The sequence below is a fragment of the Lampris incognitus genome, chromosome 12 (genome assembly GCF_029633865.1).
Source record: "Lampris incognitus isolate fLamInc1 chromosome 12, fLamInc1.hap2, whole genome shotgun sequence".
NCBI lineage: Eukaryota > Metazoa > Chordata > Actinopteri > Lampriformes > Lampridae > Lampris > Lampris incognitus.
In genome coordinates, this window is record NC_079222.1 from 5,756,693 (window position 1) to 5,772,537 (window position 15,845).

Here is a 15,845-nt window from a genome sequence, read left to right on the forward strand (position 1 = left end):
AGATATATGTAACAAAACAGAATATTTATTCAGTAACTTTCAGATATATGTAACAACACAGAATATGTATTCAGTAACTTTCAGATATATGTAACAAAACAGAATTCTTATGCAGTAACTTTCAGATATATGTAACAACACAGAATATGTATTCAGTAACTTTCAGATATATGTAACAAAACAGAATATGTATTCAGTAACTTTTAACAATGCAAACGAGAGCGAGATCTCTTATTAAAATACAATAAATGACACTTGTGAAACAGATGTAATTAGAGAAAAAAGTCCTGTTACCCTTTATAGTTTAGGTAGATAAAGGTCTCAGTCACATTTGAGTAAAATAATCCTATTTCTATAAATGTCGTAGGATCTTTTTTTTAAAGATATTTTATTTTCACGGACCCCTTGCAATCACACCACTGACCACTAGGGGTGAGATGAGTCAGTATAGCAAACAGTGACGCAGAAGAAGAAGAAGAAGAAGAAGAAGAAGAAGAAGAAGAAGAAGAAGAAGAAGAAGGCGAAGGCGGAGAAGAAGAAGTTGTTAACGCGTCACTTCTGTCTTCCGCTTCCGGTCGGCTGGCTGTAGTCTGCGTAAGGCTGAGCAGACACACGTCAGTGCTCCGAGTTAGTTTCCCCTGGTTTTCAGTCCCAGTCCAGCAGCGACTCGGGCGTCTCGATCGACATGGCGGACGACGCGACGCGGAAAGTGGTGTCGGAGATCCCGGTGCTGAAGACCAACTCCGGGCCCCGAGACAAGGAGCTGTGGGTGCAGCGGCTGAAGGAGGAGTACCTCGCCCTCATCAAGTACGTGGAGGCGAACAAGGCTTCCGACAACGACTGGTTCCGCCTGGAGTCCAACAAGGAGGGCACCCGCTGGTTCGGCAAGTGCTGGTACGTCCACGACCTCCTCCGCTACGAGTTCCAAGTCGAGTTCGACATCCCGGTCACCTACCCGGCCACGGCGCCCGAGGTCGCCATCCCGGAGCTGGACGGCAAGACGGCGAAGATGTACCGGGGAGGCAAGATCTGTCTGACGGACCACTTCAAGCCCCTGTGGGCTCGCAACGTCCCCAAATTCGGGCTGGCCCACCTGATGGCGCTGGGCCTCGGCCCGTGGCTGGCGGTGGAAATCCCGGATCTGATCAGCAAAGGCTTGGTCGTGCACAAGGAACAGCAGAGCGGTTGATGAGGTTTTTAGATCAAAAACAAGCGCAGCTTTACGGACAAACTCTGTGGCTTTATATCCCACGCTTACGCGCCCCTTCACCTCCGAAGACGTATTGATTAGGAGACGGTAAAGCTCACCGGAAGTTGTCTTTTCGAAAACTCAACAGTTTATTGACTCTGCAGACTGCACATGTTTCGAAACAACATAAAGCATCGCATCAGTCCTGTGACTTGTTCCTCATGAATAAAAATGCCACCGGTTTCACATTGATTGACGTTTGATTTCTATGGGGTGGCCCAGTGGTCTCACAGCAGGGAGGTCCTGGGTTCGAACCCCAGGCTGTCCCGGGTCCTTCCTGTGTGGAGTTTGCATGTTCTCCCCGTGTCTGTGGTGCGTTTCCTCCGGGTGCACGTTAGGGTAATACTCCTGTCTGTGCCCCTGAGCAAGGCAGTGGAAAGAAGAACTGGAGATGGTCCCCAGGTTCTGCAGCTGCACGCTGTTCCTGTAGATAGGATGGGTTAAATCAGGGCTGGGCAGTCTTATCCAGAAAGGGTCGGTGTGGGTCCAGGTTTTTGTTCCAGCCAAGCAGTTACACACCTGGTCCCACTAGCCAACCAGGAGGGTCTCTGCTGAGGAACCGGATTAGGAGACACAGGTGTGTCACTGCTTGGTTGGAACAAAAACCTGCACCCACACTGACCCTTTCTGCATAAGACTGCCCACCCCTGGGTCCAATGCAGAAAACAAATGTCATTCTAACTTTACAACTGTACAATGACAAAATAAAGTGTCTTTATTTATTTTTAAACTGACATGTAAAATTTACTGGGACTTATGAGTGAGATCATTAGGCAGCGAAGAGGGGGGCGGTAGGATTTTGATGGTTTAGCATGGTCGCCTCACAGCGAAAAGGTCCTGGGTTCGAGCCCCGGGGTAGTCCAACCTTGGGGGTCGTCCTCTGTGTGGAGTTTGCATGTTCGCCCCGTGTCTGCGTGGGTTTCTTCCGGGTGCTCCGGTTTCCTCCCACAGTCCAAAGACATGTAGGTCAGGTGAATTGGCCTTACTAAATTGTCCCTAGGTGTGTGTGTGTGTGTGTGTGTGTGTGTTGGCCCTGTGATGGCCTGGCAGCCTGTCCAGGGTGTCTCCCCGCCTGCCGCCCAGTGACTGCTGGGATAGGCTAATGGATGGATGGATGGATGGATGGGGTTAGCTTCAAAACTAGGACCACAATCAGAATCTGCTATAGCAATTTATTTAGGCCTAAACTTTTTTTTACCAAAGTTTCCACATTACCAAGAGTTTGAGCTGATGTGTCACTAAGTAAACTATAACAACTACAAGAAGTAATTTGAGTAAATATAATGTAACATAAAAAGTATAACTTACTTAGAGTTCCCTGCCTATTAGGAATAAGTATTTCTATGTGGGTAAAAGACAGGTTCGAGCAGTACACACTAGAGTCACTAGAGTCTGTATATACAAGAAGTAGTGAGAAATACCTGCAGTAGCGAAATACTGAATATACTTATGTATGTAGGACTTCCGTTGTCGAGACTGACCTGAAGGGCTCCTGCAGCCTGCTTCAGCTGGCTCACAGTGGGCCTTCCACCCATTCCTCCGACACTCAGCTGCCAGATCTCCAGGCTGCCTTCCTTTCTTGTACCTCCTGACCAAATTATAAAGGTTACTGCTAGCAAAGAAATATGATACTGCAGGGGTCATCCCTGCAAAAGGGGGGAGAAGAAAAGAAAGGGGGGGGGCGAGCCGTAACAGGGCGGCATAAAAGGCTTACAGCACCTGGTATTCCCAGGCGGTCTCCCATCCAAGTACTAACCAGGCCCGAGCCTGCTTAGCTTCCGAGATCAGACGAGATCGGGCGTTGTTTTTTTTTTTTTTTTTTTTGTCTTTTATTATGAAAATATATTTTTGGGAACAAAAATACATTTTTGATTGCATGTATTGTCCATCAATTCCACATTGTTACATTTGTTTTACACTTTGTTTCGCTTACACAAGATAGTATCCGTCTCTCTTTATACATAAAATAAAGCCATGCTTTCCAAATCATCAACTTAAATCAGCGCTTTGGAACCAGAACAGAAAATGAAACAAATCAGCCCTTTGAACAAGCCTTAGACTGTGTTTTTAAAAGAAAGTGACATTAAAACACCACTTTGAGATTTTAAATGACACACATTCCACATTAAACAGAATGATCCCATCCTCCCCTTAACTTCAATAAAACATAACAGAGAAAGTTAAAAGAAAACCGTAACTCGTCTTTAACTCTGTTTATATTTACCCTTCCAATAATCATCATTTTCCGTTCACATCATTTCAGACTTTTTCCTCCCCTCCCTCCCTCCCTCCCTCACCAGTTCCACACAATCTCCCCCCTCCTGTTGAGGGAGAGGAGATGGCTGTCTCTGATGAAGAGCCGGGTGAAGTCCGCATCGCCGTGCGTCAGTCTGTAATGTGTTTGTTTTTTGACCATGTTTTTGAAAATGTTCCAAACCGGGATGATTCTGCGTTCAAAGTGCGCAATGTTCCGACGTGATTTGACGGCCCACCGGACGTGACTTAAGAGGAATTTGCACAGCGCTGCGTTCTTCACCCTGCTCTTCTCCCACACTCCAAACACAAAGAATACATCCCACGAATCCCCGCTGTCCCAAATTAATCCCAGTTTGTTGACTAAGCACTTTTTCAGGGTTTCAAAGAAGCTCGCCAGCTCCGAGCAGTGGCGGTACATGTGCAATAGTGTTTCAGGCAGCAGGCCACAGACGTCGCACTCCCTGCCGACCCCCTTGTCAAATTGGTGCAGAATAACGTTAGTGAACACTTTGTTGTGTCGGATTTTGTAGTCGTTGTCTTCTGCCTCAATGCTGTTCCCTCTCACCCTCCATTGTCCCCAGATTTGTCCCACATTCAAATTGGGCATAACTTTGCCCCAGAACGGCAGAGAGGTCGGACGTTGCGACGCCTGTGCCAGAAACTTTCCATAGATCTGTTTGCTTGTCAACCTGTGTATACTCCTCCACTCTCCTCCTTGCTCCACCAACATGGCTGGGAGCTCCCCCTCTCTGTTCTGTACCACTCTCCGCTCTATGGTTGTCCGCCATTCTTTTGGGCTGCTTTCCTTTAAATCGTTATAATAGCTTGTTGTCTCCGTAATTTTGGCCTCATAGTTTATCTCCTTTATACTGTCATATATGGCTTGGGGGGGGAGAAAACCCGGCATCAGTTCATACATGACGTCCTTCAACTGGACCAAACCTGCTGTTAACATGTCATTATTACATAGAAGCTTACCTGTCTTTTGAATTTTCTTATTTAGAAAGATTGGCATTTCTCTGATGACGTTTACCGAGTCACATGCATAGTCTATATGCTTTAGAAATTCCGCGTGAGCGGACAGGACTTCTCTATAGAAACCTGGAAGCCCCGCCATCATCGGTCGCTTTAGTTGCATCAGCAGCACAAAATCGCCTATGTGAAATACCTTGTTTATGAAGTAAGCCATCAGGCTTTTCCAGCCGTGGGCTGTGGAGTCACACAGATATTTTTGCACAGTTTTGATCCTGAACGCCCTTTTTTTGCTTTCTATATCTACTAATTGAAGTCCTCCCTCTCTGTACTTACTTATTAATGTTTTTCGTGCTATTTTACTTACTTTTGCCCTCCACAAAAAATTGGTTATAATTTCATTTATTCTGTTTAATACCCATAAGGGTAGTTCTATAACTGCTAATGTATAGTTTAGTTTTGACAATATTAAGTTGTTTAGAACCACTACTCTACCTTTGAGTTTTAGGTCTCTCAGTTTCCAATAATTTAGACATTTTTCTATTTTACTAATAATTTCCGTCCATGACAGATCACGAGCTGCCACTACATCTTTACCGATGTAGGTACCTAGAATTTTTATATGCTTGCTTTGTATTTTAAAAGGTGTGGTCTCCTGCTGAGGCTCAGCCATGTTAATGAACATGATTTCTGACTTACCTACATTTATGCGGGAGCCAGAGGCTCGACCGTACATGTTTATTACTGCCATTGCTCTCTCTATGCTTGCCATGTCCTTTACTGTTAGGGTGGTGTCATCAGCAAATTGCTGGACGACACAGGATCCTCCCCCTGGTAACTCAATACCTCTAATACCCTTGTCTTGTTTTAATAGAATTCCTAGTGGCTCTGCTATTATTGTGTACAGGATTGAGGATAGTGGACAGCCTTGTCTGACCGACCTTTCCAGAGGAAACGCATCAGTGGTTGCACCGTTGCATTTGACCTTACCTGTAGCTTTGCTATATAACAATTTTACCCAAGTTAGAAATCTGTCTCCAAAACCTACCTTCTCCAGTACATTAAACATAAATTGATGCTCTACTCGGTCAAAGGCTTTATTGAAGTCAATGGCCAGAAGGACACCTGCTTGATCTGTCTCTTTTAAATACTCCACCACATCTCTTATGGTGCGTACTGTGTCAGTGACTTCTCTCCCTGGCACACTATAAGCCTGGGTGGCTTCTATTATTGTATGTAATATTTGTTTGACTCTGTTTGCGAATATTTTCATTAGTATTTTGTAGTCATTGTTCAACAGAGTAATGGGCCTATAATTTGTTAGTTTATCCTTCTCCCCTTTCTTAAAAATTAAAGTGATCAAGCCTAGAGTCATTGACTCCGGTACCTTCTGTTCTTTTTCCATTGTTTTGTACAATTTCAGTAGTGTTGGTTTGAGCGTGTTGCAGAAAGCTTTATAGAAGTTTGCCGTCAACCCATCACTACCTGGGCTTTTATTTGACATCATTTGATTTATTGCACACTCTATATCTTCCTCAGTTATTTCCTGTTCACACGCTGATTTATCCTCATCATTTAATTTAGCAGTCATCTCTTCCAATATGTCATTTGTAGCTTGTATGTCTGAACTCTCAGTTTTAAACAAGTCACTATAAAAAGTTTGTACTGTTTCCAGAATGTCTACGAAATTGGTCACTACTTTACCTTCTTTATTTTTGATTTCTTGCAAATAACACTGATTTTGTTTCCTTTTTTCCAAGTTGAGGAAAAAAGCTGTGCTTTTCTCCCCTTCTACTGCATATTGAGCACGGCTCCTCACTATAGCACCTTCACATTTTATCCTTTCAATTTCATTTATTTCATTTTGAATATTCACAAGCCTTTCAACATTGACAACCGGTTGTGCATTTAATTTAGCAATTGTATTTCTTAATGATCTTTCTTTTTCTCTAGTTTTAAAGTTCAATCTTTTCGCAAACTGAATACTTTTTTGTTTAATTCTCACTTTTAATTTCTCCCACCCCTCTATGATATTTTCCCCAAACTCAGGCTGTGAACATTCAAATGAGATCAATTTAGAGATACAGTCAACATAATCCCTTCTGTTCAGCAGGCTAGCGTTAAGGTGCCACACGCCTCCCCCCCTCCCCCTCCTTTTACCCCCCATTCCCACACGCAGGATGGCATGATCACTAATGAAATTTAAACAATAGCGCACAGTATCGAAAAGGTCGATCTGCGGTTTCTTGACTAAACAAAAATCAATCCGACTTTGCCGTACAGTGTCCATTTGTGGCTGTACTCTCGAGTACTCTCGTGTTATGGGATTTCTGGTTCTCCATAAATCACAGAAATTATTCTTGGCCATAAACAGATTCAGGGCCGCTCTAGAACAGTCGTGTTTATAGCTACCGTTATCGCTAATGTCAAGCCTGCTCATCTTGACATTGAAATCCCCAACTATGACGTCACAGTCTTTAGCTATGATATTCAATTCTCGAAAGAAAGAAGACCTGTCCCCCTCGTGGTTGGGCGCATAAATGTTCAGTAATTTGTAGACAGTGTCTTCAAAAACAAAGCCCACTTTAACCCACCTCCCCCCAATGTCTTTGTCTATTAGAGCGGCATCAGCCTCAATGTGGCTACTCACCATGATGCTTACTCCTCGTGCCCGCTGAGTCCCATGGCTTGAAAAGTAGGATCCAGGCCACCTTTTCTTGCACTGAGTTTCACAGTCAGTGTCCCAGTGGGTTTCTTGGAGACAGATTATTTCTGCATCACACATTTTTACGACTTTAGTGAACTTGTCCATGTTACGTAGTCCACGTACGTTGAATGATGCTATTTTGACCATGGTGAGTGGGAAAGATAGAGAAAAATAATCCCCAAACAAAAAACATGATGCACACCCTTTTCAGTCCATTATTATTTACCCCTCTTAGTCTTGCCCTTTCTGCTTGTTCCCTCTTCCCTCCCCTTACTAACTCCATCCCATTCCGAAGCCTTAGGGTTCGGCTGTCGTCTCTCACTCCCCTGCCCGTGTAGAGGCCCTCTCTGCCCCGGCTGCCCGCAAGGCAAGGACGCCAGGCTGGCCGAACTGCCCTCCCTCTGGTTGCTGCGGCTCCTGTCCCCTGATGTTGTTACAGCCTGACCCCTCAGCGACCCGTGCGCCAGAGTGGAGACGCTCGTCGGCATCCTCCCCACCCTCTCAGAGGCCGCAGTCAAACCGCTGCTTCCTCTTTTCTCCTCCTCCTCCTCTTCCTCCTCGACCTCGCTCTCCTCCTCCATCTCATGGCGTGCAGCTGACTGGGGCCCCTCTGCTTCGCCATCAGTCGCAATGCCATCAGGATGATCTCCTGTCTCCGTCTCTTCTGCCCCGTCCTCCACTCCCTCGCCGGTGTCCCTCTCTGTCTCCTCTTTGGGATCTGCTCCAGGCATGGCTGCGCATTCTCGTGCGTAGTGTCCGATCTCCCCGCACTTGAAGCACTTGAACTCCGGGCACTCCCGTAGGATGTGTCCGGGCTGGAGGCACAGCCTGCAAACTTTAGATTGGTTATCGTGCAGCACTCTGAAGTATTCAATCCCTTCCAGCGTCTCAAATTTGGTGCTGTAAGGTAAAGAGGAGACATTTTCATTGAAACGGACTTTGAGGAATCTCGTCCCGTCAAAAACGTCCGTCCCGGCCCACTTCCTCCGCTTGATAGGAGACACCGGCTCCACGCCCCACTGCTCCAGTTTAGTAACAATTTGATTGTCTGTGACATACAGGGGAAGGTTCAAAAAGGAGACGATCCTGGTGTCCCTCGTAACTTCCGATGCCACCACTCTGGAGTTTCTAATTTTGAAGCCGTCCAGCAGTCTTGTTTTCCCTTTCGGGTTACTCATCGTGAGCTCCCATCGTTTGTCGCTTTTCGACCTGCAGCCCAATACTCTCCCACACGTGTTGTCAACCGCACGCAGAAGCTCCATCATGGAGATTTTGTCTTCTCCCTCCACGTCCACATGAACCACCAGGTCTCTGTCCATCTCTCTCCCTTCCCCCTCCCTCCCTCCCCGCCGCTCCCGCTGCGACCGCCGTCTCTTTCACCAACCCCATTGCTGTGGCCCCTCCACCTCGTCTCTCTTTTCGTTTCTCCGCTCGACTCTCCACCACCACAAATTCTCCTCTCTCCCCCTTCTCCATCACGCTTTCTGCCTCAGTCGGATTCGCGTCCTGCTGGGGCTTCTTTGTTTCCGCCGCCAGACCTCCATTTTGTTTGTCCGTCTGCCCGTCGTCGTAAGTCTTGTCCGGTCCGAGTGTCCTTGCCGTTTGTGCCATTTTCGTGCTTCTAAAGCCACAAAAGTTTCCCCCGTGCAGCAGAAAGCTGCTGGGGGGAAGTTAGAAACGTTATTTCCAGAGACTGCTCCCGTTTCCCCGTCGATTTAATGTCTTTTTCGTCCGCTCCGCCGCCACCACGCCAACCCGGACGTTATCAGGCTGGTATGGCCGTAAGCCGTTGATCCGGAGCCTTGCAGCTCCTTTATAGAAGAGTTGGCCGCCGACCTTCCTCTTTCTGTCGTCAGCTTGGTTCACCAGTTTCATCTTATGACAAACTCCATCACATCCTATGGCTTTTGCTGTCCAAGGAGTCACGTGTGAAATGTCAGAATATGACTACGGTTGCTCCATCCCACTTCTGACACCAATGTAGCGAATTCGGGGGGCAACGCAACCACAGGAACTGCCGCGGCCGGGACGCGAACCCGTGTCGCCCGCACCGCACGAGACATCGCTAACCGCTAGACTAAAGGGTCAGACCCGCCAGCCAGCGTGTCTTCTTATCCATGCACGTTACAATACTTTTCCTTTCTTTCTTTCTTTCTTTCCTTTTCCTCCCCCTTCTCTTGCTCCCTTTCTTCTCTTCTCCTCCCTTCTTCCCCTTTCTTCCCCATCTTTACCTGGACGAATGTCCCCCGGCACAACGGGCGCGTGGGAGGCCACCAAACTTAAGCCCAGCCCTGACGAGCTGATTGGCTGCCGGCGCGGGCTGGGAGAGCCGTAACAGGGCGGCATAAAAGGCTTACAGCACCTGGTATTCCCAGGCGGTCTCCCATCCAAGTACTAACCAGGCCCGAGCCTGCTTAGCTTCCGAGATCGGACGAGATCGGGCGTTATCAGACTGGTATGGCCGTAAGCCGTTGAGCCGGAGCCTTGCAGCTCCTTTATAGAAGAGTTGGCCGCCGACCTTCCTCTTTCTGTCGTCAGCTTGGTTCACCAGTTTCATCTTATGACAAACTCCATCACATCTTGTCGCTTTTGCTGCCCAAGGAGTCACGTGTGAAATGTCAGAATATGACTTAAAGCTAACTAAGGTACAGCCATTGAGAAGACTTTTCACTGGTTTTTGACCCAAATGTTTGTCTGGTTTTACCTATACGTCAGATTTTTCAGTTGGAATTCAGTAAAAGAAAATCAACGTACTTTGCGATGATCGTAGGGCGTGTTAGGGTTTGTGGAGGACCCCAAGCGCACGACACCAGACAGAGATGGGGTTGGCCGGAAACTGGCGATCGACAGTCAAGATGTGGTTGGAAACAGTAATACTGTAGCGAATTCGGGAGACAACGAAACCACAGAAACTGCCGCAGAAGGGAAGCGAACCCGTGTCGCCCGCACCGCAGGAGGCATCGCTAACCGCTCGACTAAAGGGTCAGACCCGCGAGCCAGCGGCCAGCGTGACTTCATGCACGTTACAATACTTTTCCTTTCTTTCTTTCCTTTTCCTCCCCCTTCTCTTCCTCCCTTTCTTCTCTTCTCCTCCCTTCTTCCCCATCTTTACCTGGACGAATGTCCCCCGGCACAACGGGCGCGTGGGAGGCCACCAAACTTAAGCCCAGCTCTGACGAGCTGATTGGCTGCCGGCGCGGGCTGGGAGAGCCGTAACAGGGCGGCATAAAAGGCTTACAGCACCTGGTATTCCCAGGCGGTCTCCCATCCAAGTACTAACCAGGCCCGACCCTGCTTAGCTTCCGAGATTTTTTTTTGTTGTCTTTTATTATGAAAATATATTTTTGGGAACAAAAATACATTTTGATTGCATGTATTGTCCATCAATTCCACATTGTTACATTTGTTTTACACTTTGTTTCGCTTACACAAGATAGTATCCGTCTCTCTTTATACATAAAAGAAAGCCATGCTTTCCAAATCATCAACTTAAATCAGCGCTTTGGAACCAGAACAGAAAATGAAACAAATCAGCCCTTTTGAACAAGCCTTAGACTTTGTTTTTAAAAGAAAGTGACATTAAAACACCACTTTGAGATTTTAAATGACACACATTCCACATTAAACAGAATGATCCCATCCTCCCCTTAACTTCAATAAAAACATAACAGAGAAAGTTAAAAGAAAACCGTAACTCGTCTTTAACTCTGTTTATATTTACCCTTCCAATAATCATCATTTTCCGTTCACATCATTTCAGACTTTTTCCTCCCCTCCCTCCCTCCCTCCCTCCCTCACCAGTTCCACACAATCTCCCCCCTCCTGTTGAGGGAGAGGAGATGGCTGTCTCTGATGAAGAGCCGGGTGAAGTCCGCATCGCCGTGCGTCAGTCTGTAATGTGTTTGTTTTTTGACCATGTTTTTGAAAATGTTCCAAACCGGGATGATTCTGCGTTCAAAGTGCGCAATGTTCCGACGTGATTTGACGGCCCACCGGGCGTGACTTAAGAGGAATTTGCACAGCGCTGCGTTCTTCACCCTGCTCTTCTCCCACACTCCAAACACAAAGAATACATCCCACGAATCCCCGCTGTCCCAAATTAATCCCAGTTTGTTGACTAAGCACTTTTTCAGGGATTCAAAGAAGCTCGCCAGCTCCGAGCAGTGGCCGTACATGTGCAATAGTGTTTCAGGCAGTTATCAGGCTGGTATGGCCGTAAGCCGTTGATCCGGAGCCTTGCAGCTCCTTTATAGAAGAGTTGGCCGCCGACCTTCCTCTTTCTGTCGTCAGCTTGGTTCACCAGTTTCATCTTATGACAAACTCCATCACATCCTATGGCTTTTGCTGCCCAAGGAGTCACGTGTGAAATGTCAGAATATGACTTAAAGCTAACTAAGGAACAGCCATTGAGAAGACTTTTCACCAATTTTTGACCCAAATGTTTGTCTGGTTTTACCTATACGTCAGATTTTTCAGTTGGAATTCAGTAAAAGAAAATCAACGTACTTTGCGATGATCGTAGGGCGTGTTAGGGTTTGTGGAAGACCCCACGCGCACGACACCAGACAGAGATGGGGTTGGCCGGAAACTGGCGATCGACAGTCAAGATGCGGTTGGAAACAGTCATACTGTAGCGAATTCGGGGGTTAACGAAACCACAGAAACTGCCGCAGCCGGGAAGCGAACCCGTGTCGCCCGCACCGCAGGAGGCATCGCTAACCGCTCGACTAAAGGGTCAGACCCGCGAGCCAGCGGCCAGCGTGTCTTCATGCACGTTACAATACTTTTCCTTTCTTTCTTTCCTTTTCCTCCCCCTTCTCTTCCTCCCTTTCTTCTCTTCTCCTCCCTTCTTCCCCTTTCTTCCCCATCTTTACCTGGACGAATGTCCCCCGGCACAACGGGCGCGTGGGAGGCCACCAAACTTAAGCCCAGCCCTGACGAGCTGATTGGCTGCCGGCGCAGAGCCGTAACATAAAAGGCTTACAGCACCTGGGATTCCCAGGCGGTCTCCCATCCAAGTAATAACCAGGCCCGACCCTGCTTAGCTTCCGAGATCGGACGAGATCGGGCGTTTTGTTTTTTTTTTTTTTTTTTGTCTTTTATTATGAAAATATATTTTTGGGAACAAAAATACATTTTTGATTGCATGTATTGTCCATCAATTCCACATTGTTACATTTGTTTTACACTTTGTTTCGCTTACACAAGATAGTATCCGTCTCTCTTTATACATAAAATAAAGCCATGCTTTCCAAATCATCAACTTAAATCAGCGCTTTGGAACCAGAACAGAAAATGAAACAAATCAGCCCTTTTGAACAAGCCTTAGACTGTGTTTTTAAAAGAAAGTGACATTAAAACACCACTTTGAGATTTTAAATGACACACATTCCACATTAAACAGAATGATCCCAGGGGCGTGGCCGGGACGTCGAGGATGTAGGACACGTTTCTCTATTGCTCCTGAGTTAGTGACCAAATTTATATATTTAATCTCGCTAAATCGTGCATGTCTTTGGTGGTCAAGCGTCTAAAGAGTCCTTTAAACGATTCACACTATATTTGAGGACTTTGAAGGTGAAATGACATCTAATCGACCGAAAACGGAGTCTGCAAGAGCAGGCCGCAATAAGCCTGCGCCCTCTCCTGAATCTGATCCGCTCCCAACATCGGGTGCTACAGCTAGTGCTGACAGCATGACAGTACTGACCGCGGAAATGCTACAATCCATGATGGGCTCCCTCAAAACCGATATTTTCGGTAAGATTGACACTTCAGCTACCACTCTCAGATCAGAGATGATACTGGTCAAAGACGAGCTTAAAAGATCTATCGAGAGGATCCAGAATAAACTCGACGCACATGGAGTCGTTTTATCAGAGCTGGAGCGCAGTGCTACAGATCACAGCACTCGGATTACCGAGCTAGAGGCGAACGTCGGCTCACTAACAACTAGGGTGACATACCTGGACAACAGATGCGAGGACCTGGAAGGTAGAATGCGGAGGAACAACATCCGTCTTCTGGGAATACCGGAGGGAGTGGAGGGCCCGCGACCGACAGAATTCGTAGCCGGGCTGCTTCAGGAGCTGCTCGGCCTGGATGAGAAGCCGCTGCTAGACCGGGCCCATCGCACCCTGCGGAGCCGACCCCGGGAGGGTGAACCTCCGCGACCATTTGTCATCAGGGTGCATTTCTTTCACGTCCGGAACGACATGCTGAAGAGATCTGGAGATGCGTCTCCTCTCCTCTACAAGGGCAGAAGAGTCTCGATATTTCCGGACTACACCACGGCTGTGGCCAAGAAGCGGGCTAGCTTCGGAGATGTGAAGCGCCAGCTGCGCGCCTGTCCCGGCGTGAAATATGGTCTCATCTACCCTGCGGTTCTGAGACTGACCCTGCCGGACAGCTCCACACACAGGTTTGAGGACCCGGCTGTTGCGGCCGATTTCATCAAAAACAGGGTGAAAAAAGCTGTCATGCCACCGCCGGGTCTGTAGCTCAAAATATCAGTTGGCTGGTCTGGTTAGCAGGCTAGTTAGTGGGCTGGCTGGTAGGCAGATTAGCTAGTGAAGTTGGTCTTGCAGTGCTCATTGTTGACATTTGAACGCAGCTGTTTTTTTATTTTCAGTGCATGTTGGAGAGTGAAGCTAGCCTTGCAGTGCTCATTGTTGACACTTGAATGTAGTGGGTTTTTTATTTTTATTTTCAATACATGTTGATGAGTATACAGCGGACTACTCACATTAAGGTGATATAATGTGGAGATATATTTTATTCCACTTACATTACTGCCTACTATTTGTGTCATTCTCATTTCATTTTGTTTTGATCTGAGCTGCCTGCACTGCCAGTATTTGGTTGTTTACATGGCTGAAGTTCAATTTTGCCACTTTATAGATTTTGTACCTCTCTTAACTGAGTTAGTTTTCCTCGGGTCCTAATGTTATTGGAGACCGACTTATGCACATTTGCTTTATTCTAGTTCAATGGTCACAAATCTCAGGTAGCTAAGAGTAAGCTAGCTAAGTTGGTATGCGTTGCTCTAAAGGTTTTTTGTATTTAGGGGTTTGCTTGCATCTCAGTTGGGGAGATGCTTCGGCAAGAGGGATTTTGTGGGAGGGTTTTTTTCCTTCTGTATTTGTGTTTTGTTTTCTTGTGTTTTGTCACTTGTTTTTGTTTTTTGAATTTGCACTATTGAGGTCAGCCAAAATATTTAATTTGCATTATGCCTTGTCCTTAACATGTACTCTCTCTCTTAAGACATGACTCAGCCTGACGTAGCTCATCCTGCTGGAGGGAATGGTTTTAATTTTCTCACTTGGAATTGTAGGGGCATTAACAACCCAGTTAAACGCAGTAAGGTTCTCCACCACCTCCATCAGTTGAAAGCTCACATTATCTTCCTCCAAGAAACTCATCTCAAGGTACCACAACACTCAATACTTAGGTGCAGATGGGTGGGTCAGGTGTTCCATTCCTCATTTCAGAGTAGGTCAAGAGGGGTGGCTATCTTACTTCACAAATCAGTACCTTTTACATGTTCTAATGTGATAGCTGATCCCAATGGTAGATATGTAATTGTCAGTGGTAGGTTATTCGATACGAAGGTGGTTCTTGTTAATGTTTATGGTCCTAATTGGGACAATGGGGATTTTTTCAAATCGGTTTTCTCCACACTCCCTGATATGTCCTCCCATATGCTGATCATAGGCGGTGACTTTAACTGCTGGTTGGACCCACATTTGGATCGATCCTCCACTAAATCTACTACTTTATCAACCTCAGCTGGGGTTGTCCGTACCTTTATGTCTGATTTCGCTGTTTCAGACCCTTGGAGAACATTTAATCCATCTGGGAGGGCATACTCTTTTTTCTCTTCGGTACACCACACTTTTACGCGCATAGACTACTTCCTTGTAGATGATAGACTTCTCCATTCCATATCTTCGTGCTTATATAATCCAATTGTGGTTTCGGACCATGCCCCTGTCACTATGGGAGTAGTCTTTCAAACAGCTAATAATCAGAGACCGCCTTGGCGGCTTAACACTCAATTACTCAGTAGCGAAAATTTTATTAACTTTGCTTCGGCCCAAATTGACTTTTTTATGGATACAAATAGAACCCCAGGTATCTCTGCGTCTACCCTATGGGAAACTTTGAAAGCTTATCTTAGAGGTGAAATTATTTCCTACACCACATATGAGAACAAACTTAAAAAAGATAAATTGTCCATGCTAACACGCCGCATTGCCCAATTAGATAACGCATATTCCGTTTCACCATCTCCAGATATTTATAAGGAGCGCTTAACTTTGCAAGCAGAATTTGACACTTTGCTAACAGATCAAGTTACTGAGCTGCTTGTCAAGTCTAGGAGCACCTACTATGAACAGGGAGACAAAGCCAGTAAGTTATTAGCACACAAGTTGCGTCAAGTTTCATCATCACATCAAATTCCCAAAATTCATACATCATCCGGAATATCATTAGACCCTAGGGAGATAAATGATGAGTTCAGAAGTTTCTACCAGTCTCTATATACTTCTGAAGGTGATGCTGATTTATCAGAATTTGATGACTTCTTCCACTCCCTTGATGTACCTTTAGTCAACCAGGATTTGGTTAAAGAATTAGAACAACCAATCACTGTTGAAG

The 15,845-nt window shown here is 46.3% G+C and overlaps 1 protein-coding gene and 1 non-coding gene across 2 annotated transcripts; one reads left to right on the plus strand and one right to left on the minus strand.

Moving 5' to 3' along the window:
- The first annotated feature begins 573 nt into the window (after positions 1-573).
- Positions 574-1,435, plus strand: ufc1 (ubiquitin-fold modifier conjugating enzyme 1). The gene has a single exon (XM_056290984.1). The coding sequence runs from the start codon at positions 686-688 to the stop codon at positions 1,187-1,189; it is 504 nt and encodes a 167-aa protein (XP_056146959.1). The 5' UTR covers positions 574-685; the 3' UTR covers positions 1,190-1,435.
- Positions 1,436-9,534: 8,099 nt separating this feature from the next.
- On the minus strand, positions 9,535-9,653 carry LOC130122203 (5S ribosomal RNA). The gene has a single exon (XR_008811123.1). It is a non-coding gene; the product is annotated as a 5S ribosomal RNA (ribosomal RNA).
- Positions 9,654-15,845: the final 6,192 nt, after the last annotated feature.

Coding starts and splice junctions, on each gene's coding strand:
- ufc1 (XM_056290984.1), top strand. CDS start 686: ATGGCGGACGACGCGACGCGGAAAGTGGTGTCGGAGATCCCGGTGCTG.